Here is a 12,778-nt window from a genome sequence, read left to right on the forward strand (position 1 = left end):
TTTCTATTGTTCCTAAGGCTTTCTTTACTTCCTCTTTCGTTACTGGCGGGATGACACATTGCTCTGCGCTACTGTTTGTCATTAATGCTATGATTGCATTGGCTATCTGTACAGATTTGTGTACAACTTCGGCTACGTTAACTATCTTATCCATATTGCTAATGACATTGCCCTGCCTGTCTCTTAATGCATACATCTTGTTTTTACCTATGCCTAGTTTCCTCTTCACTACTTTTAGGCTACCTGCTACTTTTAGGCTCGATTTTCTCCATATTAAACTTCCTTGTGTCGGCTACCTTGCGCTTATTCATTATAACTTCGATAGCTCTGTCAGTTCTATTGTCAGGAGCGCTAGATGCCCTCATGCTTTGGCATTTCTTAATCAGATCTTTCATCACCTGAGATAGCTTTCCGGTATCCTGTCAAACTGTCCTACCGCCTATATCTACTGCACACTCCGTAATGATGGCTGTCAGATTATCGTTCATTGTATGAACATCAAGATCATCTTCCTCCGTTAAAGCTGAATATCTGTTTTGCAGTGATATCCTGAACTCCTGTACTTTCCCTCTTACCGCTAACTCGTTAATGGACTTCCTCTTCACTAGCTTCTTCCATTCCCTCTTCAAGTCTAAGCTAATTCAAGACCTTACCATTCTGTGGTCGCTACAGAGCACCTTTCCAAGGACGGCCACATCCTGAACGATGCCAAGTTGAGCGCATAATATGAAGTCGATTTCATTTTTAGTCTCACCATTGGGGCTCTTCCAGGTCCACTTCCTGTTCTCTCATTTGCGGAAGAAAGTATTCATGATCCGCAAATTATATCTATCTGCGAATTCTACTAATAACTCTCCCGTTATTTCAAGAACCTATCCCATAGTCGCCTACCGCGTGGTCGCCAGCCTCCTCCTTGCCCACCTTCGCATTGAAGTCCCCCATCAGTACAGTGTAGTGTGATTTTACTTTATTCATTGCCGATTCCACGTCGTCATAGAAACTTTCAACGGTCTCGTCATCATGGCAGGATGTAGGCGCGTAGGCCTGCACCACTTTCAGCTTGTACCTCCTATTGAGCCTAATCACAATAGCTACTACCCTCTCGTTAATACTATAGAACTCCTCTCTAAGGAAGGAAGAGGTGCCGTAGTGGAGGACTCCGGAATAATTTCGATCACCTGACATCGCACAGCACACGGGCGCCTTTGGCGCTTCGCCTTCATCGAAACGCGGCCACTGCGGTCAGGTTCGAATCCGGGTACTCTGGCTCAGTAGCTGAGAGCCTTCAAGTTTATTTTATTTACATCATAGATGTGGGTAGGTCTGGGTAAAAAGTGATCACAGATCACTTGAGGGACCCCCGGACCCCCCTTTACATGGCATACAGCAGGAAATATGAGTACTATGTAAGAGATTGCAAACATCGGAAGATCAGTCAGCACTACAGACAAAACTTTTTACACAGACACAGATATTTTTTTACACCAAAAAAATATATATATACTGAAGCAGCGTTTTATTGCTTACGTAAAGATGGCTCTAATTTCACGCAAGCTGTTTTTTGAATAATTGAAATTCATCGACTGTAATTGGTTTAATAATTGTGGCATATTGTAACGTAACATTTGATTCCCATAGTTGGTGCGGCAAAAAGGAATAAACCATTTTTCGGTATTGCGCAGAGTATAAGCTGGTACAGTTTGAGTGAGGCAAGTCATGTCTAGAAACCCTCGATTATTATATTGTAGAGATTTTTTGTATCTGGTTGCTAAGCGATATTGGTATAAGCTATGAACTGGCATAATCCGGTAGTGTGAAAATAAGTGATCGGTAGGGGTGTGGTAATCAACATTAGCAATGCAGCTTTCTTTTGCAACATGTAAATTTTATGCATATTTGTTTCTGTTGTAGTGCCCCACACCGAAAAACAGTAGTTTAAATGAAACAAAAAAATGGCATTATATATATTTAACTTGACTGAGACAGGAAGGAAGTATCGGAATTTAGCGAGAATACCAACACACCATGACAGATGAGCGACGACGGAATCAACTTGGGCGTTCCAGTTCATGTGATTGTGGAAATGTATTCATAGTGTTTTAATCATGTCTTAATCAGCCTGCGGGAAGCAGGCTGGAGTGCAGCCGCTGCACGACCTGCCTCCATGCTAAAGCTTTCCTCGTCGCGCACTCTTTGATATCGCAGTCTTTAGTACGCCTCTGCGTTCGCTCTTTCGTCCTCCGATGGGCTCCTCGTTCGCTCAGTTACGCCAAAGCTGGAGCCAGGCCACGCCGCTCAATGCAGGAACCGGTGCTAAAAGCTGCGCTCTAAAAACAAGGCCCAGATAAAGGCCATAAAACGTTCTTTCGAGACATGAAATGGAGAATAGAGGAATGCGGTACACCCAAGAGAAATTGGCCAATGGTCGGTGATTCGCAAGTCGCCGGTCTTGAGTTGATAGCCAATGTCCTCAGCCGAATAACCTCAAGCCAGCGTCGAGCAACGGCTGGTCAACTAATATGTAGGCTAGTGGTTGGCGAAAGGTAAACAACCGGCAAATGGCAAATTCCCGGAAATAGTTAGCCACCAACACGTAGGCAAGCAAACAGCCGACACCAGGTCACTGCTGGCCACCAACCACGTCAGTTATGTTTTGAGACAATTTTGCGTAATTAGGGTGCAGTCGCAAGCCTAAACACTACATGTTATATCTTGATCGTACATATAATAGCCGGCATAACTTTTTTTCAAATATACGGAAGTATCGCCTCCATGACACACGCATGCTACATGGTTGTGAGCCATGTTTGCATAATGTACGTGACAAAGAGGACACAGTAGCCAATTAAGTTTTTTATAATAGAAGATATCTGCAACATGGTCCGTAAACAGGAGGAGATCTAAAGTATAAGCTTGTGGAAATTATTTGTTCCGAGTATATATGCTCAGCATGTTGGTGCTGCATGACCCCTTCCAGTTTCTATAGCACTTTTCGAGCTTGATCTGCGTGTTGCACCTGCTTGTCGTTATACGTGTCTTCTTCGTGAGCGTGATACTATTACTATTCTGATTTCACCCTTAATATGTCGACATAGGGCCAATCAACTACTACGTTATAATCAGCTGCATTCTTTTCTCTTTTGTGTCTAAATTACAGAAAATGCAAATTAGGATTTACGATTTTTTAGACATTTCATACAGCTGCCATTCTATTGTACTCAAGAGTAGTAAAAAAGTTAATTTATCCTTACGCTGTCGCAGGACTGAGCATGGCCCGGTGTCAAGCAGGGATCGACTCTAGGAAGGCCAATGCCAATTCCCATTCATTATCCGAGCTGGTTTGCCGAGCTCGTGCCATGGGCTTGGCTGCCAGCAAGGGCCATCAATAGGCCACTCAAGCTTTTTCCCTTGGGTGCCCCTTTGCTCAGAAAATCCAACGTCGAGATAGTGAGCGAGAAATCACGGGCATGGTTCTGGCAGGTGGCCCACCTAGGTCACGTGCCCTTGTGGCTTCTTCAGTCTGCCCACTGGATAGTGAGCAAACCGCCCATCGTGGTAGGTGGCAGTTAAAGGAGTATAGACACCTAGATTTTGGGTGCGTGTTTTCGTCTGTAATGATACATAAGGCATTATTATACATGGATTACCACCTGATATTCTTCTACGACGGCTAAATAATTTAGAATTGCATTTATTTCTCATGCCGTTTCGGTTTCAACAGCCGAATGAGGACTGTGACGTCAACGTGTACTTACAGGTCACACGAGGCATGAAAAACTGCAATATAATCGCTGCTTCCACATCCGTTGTCATTCCGGCTCTTGAGGAAGGATGGCTTCAGCAGAGCAGTAAATTAAAACGGTGAAGCAGCGATTATATGGACGTTTTTCTATGCCTCACGTGACCTGTAAGTACACGTTGACGTCACAGTCCTCATTCGGCTGTTGAAACCGAAACAGCACAGCAGAAAAATTTGATTATAGATTATTTAGCCATCATAGGAGAATATCACATAGTGATTCATGCGTAGTAGTGTCCTTCACATCATTGTAGAGAAGAAAACATGCCACCAAAATTACGTGTCTATACTCCTTTAAATTAATGATTGGTCGCCCGGGAAGAGCAAACGGGCCGCACGATGCCCACCGATGGCAGCACCTGCCATCGCAGGGCAGTGGCGCATTGCTTAACCACTGCACCAATGCGCCAGGAGGGGTTTCAGGACTCCCAGGAATCTATGTATATAAAGTAGAGAATGACATTCTGTCCATATGGGAATTAACCCATTACGCTATCGCATCATACCCTAAGGGAGAGCTTAAAGAGTTTCCTCCAATTTTTGTTCGCTTTGGATGATAGGAATATTTTTTGTGGCCCTGTGAGATTCTTATCGAGATTCTATTGCATTACAGAGTATCATAATTATCTGGCAAGATATTTAATTTATATGTTTACATATAAAGGAGAGCCACTAGAACATTGATTCGTATGGCTGTAAACACGGTGCTGAGAATATGAGTGGTGATGTTCCCGACGTTGCACTGTCACCAAGGTAATGGCAGCCTTAGGCCCCAACTATTTAGCAACTCATTTCAGACTTACTCTTGGAACTGTAAACACAGTGAACGCAATAAGAATCAGTTGACCGACTGAGCAGACAAAATGGAAGAATTCCCAGAGTTTACCTTACCTGTCATTTGAATGAGGCATTTCTTGCTCTTCAAGTGCTAGCAGGAAAACTATGAAGAAACTGGCATTGAGTAAATTTCAAACGTATTTAATAAATACACACATTTCCAGTGCAGACTGCTTTTGCCATGAATTCAACAAGCTTCTGCACACATTCGTTTCAGCTGCCTAGATGCAGATAAAAAGCAGCCGTTTGGTGCCTAACAGCTTTTCTTTACTACTGATGTTATCCACACCACTTATGCTGCATACAAGAGGGGCCACTTCTCCACTAAGCAAACAAACAAGAAACACTAGGAAAAGCCTTAAGTACATACAACCAATCTGCAGTGTTTACCAGCAACAAAGCTAGATCACAGCAAGACAAGCTCTCAATAATCTTGCAGTGCATAATTGTGAATTTATAGTGCATTCTCAGTATTCAGAAAAAAGCTCTGTTTCCATGCCAAGATGTGACAATCCTAACGGCTTCACTTAAGACAGCTGCTTGCTTTTGTTAGTACTTTCTTCGGGGTCACTTTTGATGCTGTTTCCCCTGAACATCACTGAAGAAAAGGTTGTTCTTGCTGCGCTAAATGCTAAACAAACATTGACATATAACTGTTGACAAATCAAACGAAGCTACTAGAAGGAAAGTAAGTCCCAGCAAAGTACATGCCAACTTCCACTTGCTTGCGGCTAGGCAAGGCAAGCATGGCTGTGGCAGCAATGACAACATGTTACCGTATTAACCATTCTAGACTTATGGCTTTGCCAAAACTCTCTGATGTCACTTCCTGAAAAACAGTTATATTTTAATGAGCACAGAGGCACCAGCACAGTCAGGGAACCAGTGCAACTGTTTGGTCAAGCAGGTTTCTAGTCGGCCGCGTGCTTCCGTTTCATGTGGCGCCATTTGCAGCCCCAGTCCACAAATGCCATCTTACAAAAGTCACACTTGTACGGCCTTTCGCCCGTGTGAATACGCATGTGGCGCTTCATGCTGTCAAGCGTTGTGAAGGCCTGCTCACACACAGTACACACGTACGGCCGCTCGCCGGTGTGCGTGCGCTCATGGAGCTGCCATGAAGTGGAGAAGCGGAAGGTACGTGGGCACATGTTGCAGCTGTACGGCCGCTCGTCAGTGTGCGTGCGCAGATGCGCCACCAAAGTGGTGCGCAGGCGATATGCATGGCCGCACACCTCGCATTTGTGTGGTTTCTCACCCGTGTGTAAGAGCCGATGGCGTGCCATGACGCTGCGGTGCGGAGTCGAAAAAGGGCACAAGGCACAAGTGTGCTTGTGCTGTGGAAAGGTACCCTGTCGGCCGCTATATGAGTGCTCCTCGCCTCTCCTGCCAGTCTCTGCAAACTGGTCCAAAGAACTGTCGTCGACAGCATGTGCATTACCTCTTGTGCCAGTCGCCACATACAGGTCCGAAGAGACAGTGTTATCGGTAAATTGCACCTCGGGCATCTGGCATGGCGGTGCAGAGACTTGAGGCCCCTTGGCAGAAATTGGTACCGTGGGCACTACTTCAACAACATCGACGGTGTTCACGAACTCGGCAAGGGAAACCGCTTTCACGGGGTGGACATAGACATAAATGTCCCCAGATGGAGAGATGGTGGCACGGAGTGATGTTTCTGGAGGCTGCCGAGGAGCAGGATCAAGGACGAAAAATTCTCTGTGACCCTGCGCACCACGGCTGACTTCTGCAACATCACCTGAAATGAAAGTTTACACCAAAAAAACATTACCCTCTCGTGGTCAAGAGATGTAGCTAAAAAAGTGCACTGCAAACAGCTCAGCACTTGCGGAGAGTATGTGAGGAGTGGGCGAGGTAAATGCGGGACATTGAAAAAGTGCAACTTTTGCAAGTCTTCATTAGCTAGTGCGGTATATATTAGTCGAACCTAGAAATTATGAACTTGCACGAGACCGCGAATTTCTCAAAATTACACAAACATCGAATTAAAGGCAGCCGGATTGCAAGAACTGCGTTGTGTGCATAAATGCACCGGGGGACGTGTCGATGCATGCTAAGCTGTTTCATGCGGGAAAGGCCCAACATGGAGCCTTTCCTGCGACCGCCAAATTAAAGAAATAATAGTGGTTCCTTGCCAAGAGAAGTGCATGGGAAGAAAATAGAGAGCAACAATGAAACGAAGCAGATGCTCTAAACTGAATTTTGACAGAACCAATATGACAGTTCAAATAAACTGGGAGTTCGAATTAATGAGATTCATTTGTACAAGCAATTACATTAGACAAAGGTAATGAGGTGCACTTTTACAAAGGGCATGAACTGAAAGGCTTATAATTGCTCAGTGGCTATACTAAACATGAAAGCACTAGAGAGACTTTCCAGTAAACAATACATTTCATTTATCCTAAAAAGTATAAAGTACTCATACCATAAAAGTATAAAGTAAAGGTATTCATAAAGTATTCATACCCAGCACATAGATCACACAACAGATGCAACAACAAGCTGGTGGTTCACAAATAAACAGAGTATCAGAAAAATCTGAACAGGTTGACAGCATGCAGTAATTTTTAGCAATTTTCGTGTTGAGCCCATAGAGGCTAATTGCACTCTTTTGTCGTTTATAAAGAAACAATCTTAGCTGTGAAAACCTGCATGCAAACTAACAAAAATAAATTTAAAAAAATATTGCTGAAATTAAAGCTGCTTGTTCATTTGAACAGTCAGATGGCCGAACACCGGGTCTCAAGAATGCCATGAAGCCATTTGTCGCAAATATATTCTCAACAAGCAAGCAATTAGTACTTTTTCAAACATGCAAACCAGCATGCACAAGCCTGGAATACCACCTCCAACAACAAAAGACATGTCTGATTGCACGCCTTATAGTTATAATTGATTTTAAAGAGCACCTTCAGGTATTACTCATAACAACATAGAACGATAATACCCAATGCCACACTAGCTCACACAATCCAAAAACCTCTCGCCACATAAAAGCTCACACTATGTAACTGTAATTCAAATATAGGACTATATACATAAAGCAAGCTAAAGGATTAGACAGAACAGTGATTAGAGCTGCAGTCATAAAACTTGCACATATGTGTAAACTAAACAAACTATGCATAGTCTTATATTGGTTTGCAGATTTGCAGCACACATAATAGTTGCTACAAGAACTGTTTGACACTTCGCAGTAACCTAAAAACACGAAACAAAGTGTATGCTTATCTTATAATAAGCTGCAATGTTCGTTCACAAGCAATGACAGGCAGCTATCATGGCAGTGAACACAATGTTGCAGGCTCTTTCAAATGATTACTGCACATTAAACAGCCAAATGTCTTTACCTGTAACACCTAAAATTCAAAGCAGAAAAATAAACAAAATTGCATAAATGGGGCCAGCAACCAAAAGTAAATTGTATTAGCAAAAACTTCATAAAACCATGAAAACAGCACTGGTAACAAATTTCACAGCAGCCAGAACAGTTTCTACCATTACTACTCCCGAAAGCACCGATAAGATCAAAATTGCAAGGAGGTACTAATTCCTGAATGACATTTAGATGTTATGTAATGATGAAAACACATTTGGATAACATGTCTTCCTGCTGTGAAGACGGGGCCTGAAACAAAAAAAAGAGACAACAGTCAGTTAAAAAAACTGTAACAAGTTGAAGCTTCTATTTTCTTTTGCATCAGATGCAAATCCCGAGACAAGGTAACTGCATGAAGTATTAGAGCAATGGGGAGACGAGAAAAAAAAAAGGCAGAAAACTAGCAATCACATCAGCTGATTCTGTCTTTAGGCACTTCATAAATTTGGAGATTCCTTCACACTAGGAACAATGATCCTTTCACAAATCGTACACACATAAAGCACAAAGAAGTGTTTCTCAAGCTGAAAGAGTGGACTTTCAAAAGCTCATTAGGTTGTAAGCATAAAAAACAAGAGTGTTTCATCTATGATTAGTCCACTGTGCTGCCCTCTAGCATTTTAAGGGATGCATGACAAGTGAAAAAGAAAAATTCATCAAAATATCTGACTCCATACTTTAATGACTTTTTACTTCTGACAGTGTCGCAGAGTACGCCAGCAAGCACATTGGTACACAGTAAATCAGCCGTTTATAGATGGAATGCAAAAAAAAAACTCCCCGGGTATTAGTGTACTTAGCTTTCCTGATTTAGGCACTCGATGTCACCCAACCTATCATCGTTTCCAAGCAAGTAAGAACAAAATGTGCCTGTTTCTTGCAACTGGTTCCGGAAAAAAGTTGAAAAATTCTCTTTTCTGAACAGCGTGCAAAAGCTCATGTCTTCTTTCTGAAACAGGGCAAACTGGTAATGCATAGTGAGATTGTTTCAATGCAAAACTGAATGCAAATTATTGAAGAAGCATTACAGAAATTGTGTGTTTTGCATTAAGCCCCACACAAAAACAGTATATTACTTATCAGTCAACATATAAGACCCACATAGATACCCGAAAGGTCCAATACATGTGGTGTACTCATACTCTAGCACACACTATCTTTTCAGCAGACATATTTATTTAGCTAATTCCAATAATACGAATAATGTCTAAAAACAATAACCAGAAGCTTCACATTGGAAAAACATGTCGCATGTCCTTGATACACCTAAGTATCACAACATGTCATGAAAATCAAGTCAAAGATGGAGCCCATTTCTTGTGCAATGGGCTCTTTTCCACATCCTAATCAGCACTTGGATATGTCTCCCCAATCTGTCTGTGTCTCTGCATGCTTCCTGCTTTCCAGGAGGAATTGAGAAAACCAGCAGATGCTCCAGCAGCCGTATTAAGGCATAGTACTCAAGTAAGCAAGTGCACCTCATGGCAAACTTATGAATTCAAACAAAGAATGATGCATCTTCAAGCTGATAGCTTTAGGTTCGGTCACTGCAGAGATGAGCTAAAGTTGCGGCATGCCTGGGATGTTAAAGGACGCCGCTTCACGAACATCCTCCAGCAAGAATTTATTTGATGCACTTTGTAGAAGCTGAGTTATCTGCAGTCAAAATTTGAATTTCAGCGTCTTCGCGCCTTTCCCTCTCTTCATGTCACTTTTTGCACGCTGAAAGGTTGGCATTCATCTGACGGGCCCACTGCCATGGGTGGAGCTTCCTGACCCGCCGGAACTATGCGGCTTACTGGCCATGGCAGCTGCCTGACGTCTGAAAGAATCTAACCAATCGCTATTTCTGAACTGGGTATATGCAGGAGCATGTGACAGAGTAGGGTGCAAGTATGAAAGTTGCCAGAAAGGGCTTGCCAACTTTCGCACGTGAAGAAGTGTATTATTTGGCTCAGGTGTTCGTAAAAACCAAATGCAGTAACTGAACGAATTAATGTGCTCTCTTTGGAAGGTGTTTCAGAGCCCCTTTAAAACCTGGCAAATGAAAGAAACATCACAGGAGTGCAGATGGTTCGGAATTGGGATTGAGTCCTAATTTTTGCAGAAATTGTCCTAGGCCAGAGATGACATATGAAAGACGGGTGTATTTCTCAACTGCAGATTATGCTTTTAGTCATCAGCTTTTTCTTGTATTGTTTATACCGAATTATCAATATATAAAAATATTTCACAATCTCCTTAGAGTTTGATATATACGGGCTCAACTATACTCACTTACGGGGCAGAAACGTGGAGGCTAATTAAAAGGGTTGCAATTAGACAATGCAGTGAGCTACAGAAAGGAAAATGGGAAGAGCAACATTAAGAGAAAGGAAGGGAACAGAGTCGGAGCAAATGGGAGTCAATGACATCCAGTCGAAATCAGGAAGAGATGAATGGGCAGGGAATGTAATGTGGAGGCAAGATAACCGACGGTCGTTAAGGGTAATGAACTGGACTTCAAAAGAAGGCAAACGTAGCAGGTGGCATCAGAGCAGATCGGCAAATGAAATTCGGAAGTTTGCAAGAATAAGGTGGTTGCAGCTGGCACAGGCCATGGTGAATTGGAGGGACATGGGAGAGGCCTTTGTACTGACATAATTAGGCTCGTGATGATGACATTCTAGTGATCATACTTTCAATATCATAATGAGTTCCTCAGTTCTAATCAGGTAGTTATGCTATAAAAAAGAAAAATGATAAAACCCATAAAAAGTGAATCAGACATGCAAAAAATATTTCTTAAGGACTGCATTGATTCTTACTTCCTAAAAGCAAAAGTATAAAATTCTAATACATATTACTAATAATGCTAACCGAACACTTGGTTTTCTTCGCTGTAATTTTTCCCTCACTCCTATGTCTCTAAAGCTACTTCTATACAAGTTTCTAGTCCGCATGAAGCTACAGTATGTCTGTTCTGTCTGGGATCCCCACACCAAATCACTCACCTTTAAATCGCCTTTAAACCATCCAAAATCGCTCTGCTTGTTTTATACCTTCTAATTATTCACTTTCAGCCAGTGTAACACTTATGAAGAGCACATTGAATCTTCTTGATCTTTCCGTACGCCGGCGTAATTCTCGTTTGTGTTTTTCAGAAAATATATTTCATCAATGAATGCCTAAAACAATCACTTTTTCGTATCCCTAAAAACTTTTCTTCCCACATGGGCCACCCTTTCAAAGTTGGCATTACAAGCTGCTGGACTAATCTTTATTCTCCAAAAACTAGCACATATTGGAACTGCCTTCCGCCTCTGTCGTGTCTATCACTGCACCCGACGCCTTCAAGTCTGCTGTGTATAACCATCCTAATTAGTCTGCCTATTACACATGTAATTTTGTTAGTTACCAGCTCCTCTCTGTAATGCTGATCGGCCTCTGAGTAAATAAATGAAATGAAATACTAACACATAATTACTTCTGTATTACAAATCTATGCCACCTTGGGAGATTCCCCTAAACACACTGGACTATACTGTTCCTGCTTCGAGTTGTCGATCAATTTGGCCTTGCCTTGCCATCTATCTGCTAGCCTTCCTGGCCAGCTCATTTGGTTCAGCTGGTAGACCGACCCCAGTCAGGCTCAGTCCCATATTCGAACCCTGGACCAGGACGAATTTTTCTTTAACTACGAAGTTTCTGATAAAGCTGTGTAGCTTTCCTTTGCAGCCGTATAGCTTGGTGGATGCTGATGAGTAATTACTCCCTTATTACAAATTTACTCCACCTTGGGGGATTGCTCTAAACACATCGGGGTATGCTGGATACAGCTATAGAGCCAAGTGGCAAATGCCCATCAAAGGAGGCCCTTCAGCCAATGGTATAACCCAGTTTACATTGTTTTGTGGCGAACCTATGTTTAATCCCGACATGCGAGCAATACAGGGGATTTACCACGAATTAACCGCCTTTGCCGCTTCTTATCCTACTGTAACATTCAACCAAAGGTGTGTGCGCGCACTGAAAAGCAAGCATTCTGGAAATAGAACCGAATGCTGATTTGCTCTCTGTTGAAAAAACAGCGGTGTTGGCGCATTTCCCTTTCTACATGACGTCTTGCTGACACCATATAACTTTAATGGCACGTACAGTTACAAACAGTGAACGGGAGATGCGCGCGAGACATCACTGGGTCGTGTTGACTGCGTAGATGCACAGCAAAGCGCACTCCGCCGGCTTAACCACACTTCAATCGCGCTTCACACCTCCTTACTGAACACTTTAAAAACCCACAACGTTGAAACAAGCGCGGCTAGCTGACAGCAAACATTAGCGCTGTAAATACGCTAGCAGGAAAAACAATGAAAATTCTCCAGCCCTCAGCCAAGTATTGATGTCTTGCAAACTGAACTTCCAAGTGGCTAGTCTTGAGCTTTTCGCGATTGCTCCGAGCGGACCGATATTTTCGTGTTGCCAAACTCACGTGCCCCCCACGCCAGCGACCACCAACGATGTGTCGTCGGTCCGAGGGCCGTGGTAGCCGTGGGAGCACTCGCGCACAGAGCTAACTAAACGCCCTGTGGGGAACATGTCGACCGTTAGCATAGAAGCAGGTGCACTTATACAATCAAATTCTGCCTCAAAACAAGATTTTCCAAAGCAAACGCCGCGCGTCCCCGACCAGCGACCACACGGTGTACACGGAACCAATATAAATAAAAATAACATCTTCCTTGCTGGCGTCACTGGCA

The 12,778-nt window shown here is 43.0% G+C and overlaps 1 protein-coding gene across 1 annotated transcript; it reads right to left on the minus strand.

The window, feature by feature from the left end:
* Positions 1 to 5,462: 5,462 nt before the first annotated feature.
* Positions 5,463 to 12,721, minus strand: LOC144106208 (uncharacterized). Its single transcript, XM_077638945.1, has 2 exons — positions 12,511 to 12,721; positions 5,463 to 8,288 (listed from the first exon to the last, which is right to left on the minus strand). Exon 2 carries the CDS (start codon positions 6,142 to 6,144, stop codon positions 5,548 to 5,550), a length of 597 nt encoding a protein of 198 aa, XP_077495071.1. The 5' UTR covers positions 6,145 to 8,288; positions 12,511 to 12,721; the 3' UTR covers positions 5,463 to 5,547.
* Positions 12,722 to 12,778: the final 57 nt, after the last annotated feature.

The sequence above is a fragment of the Amblyomma americanum genome, chromosome 10, assembly GCF_052857255.1.
Source record: "Amblyomma americanum isolate KBUSLIRL-KWMA chromosome 10, ASM5285725v1, whole genome shotgun sequence".
Classification (NCBI taxonomy): domain Eukaryota; kingdom Metazoa; phylum Arthropoda; class Arachnida; order Ixodida; family Ixodidae; genus Amblyomma; species Amblyomma americanum.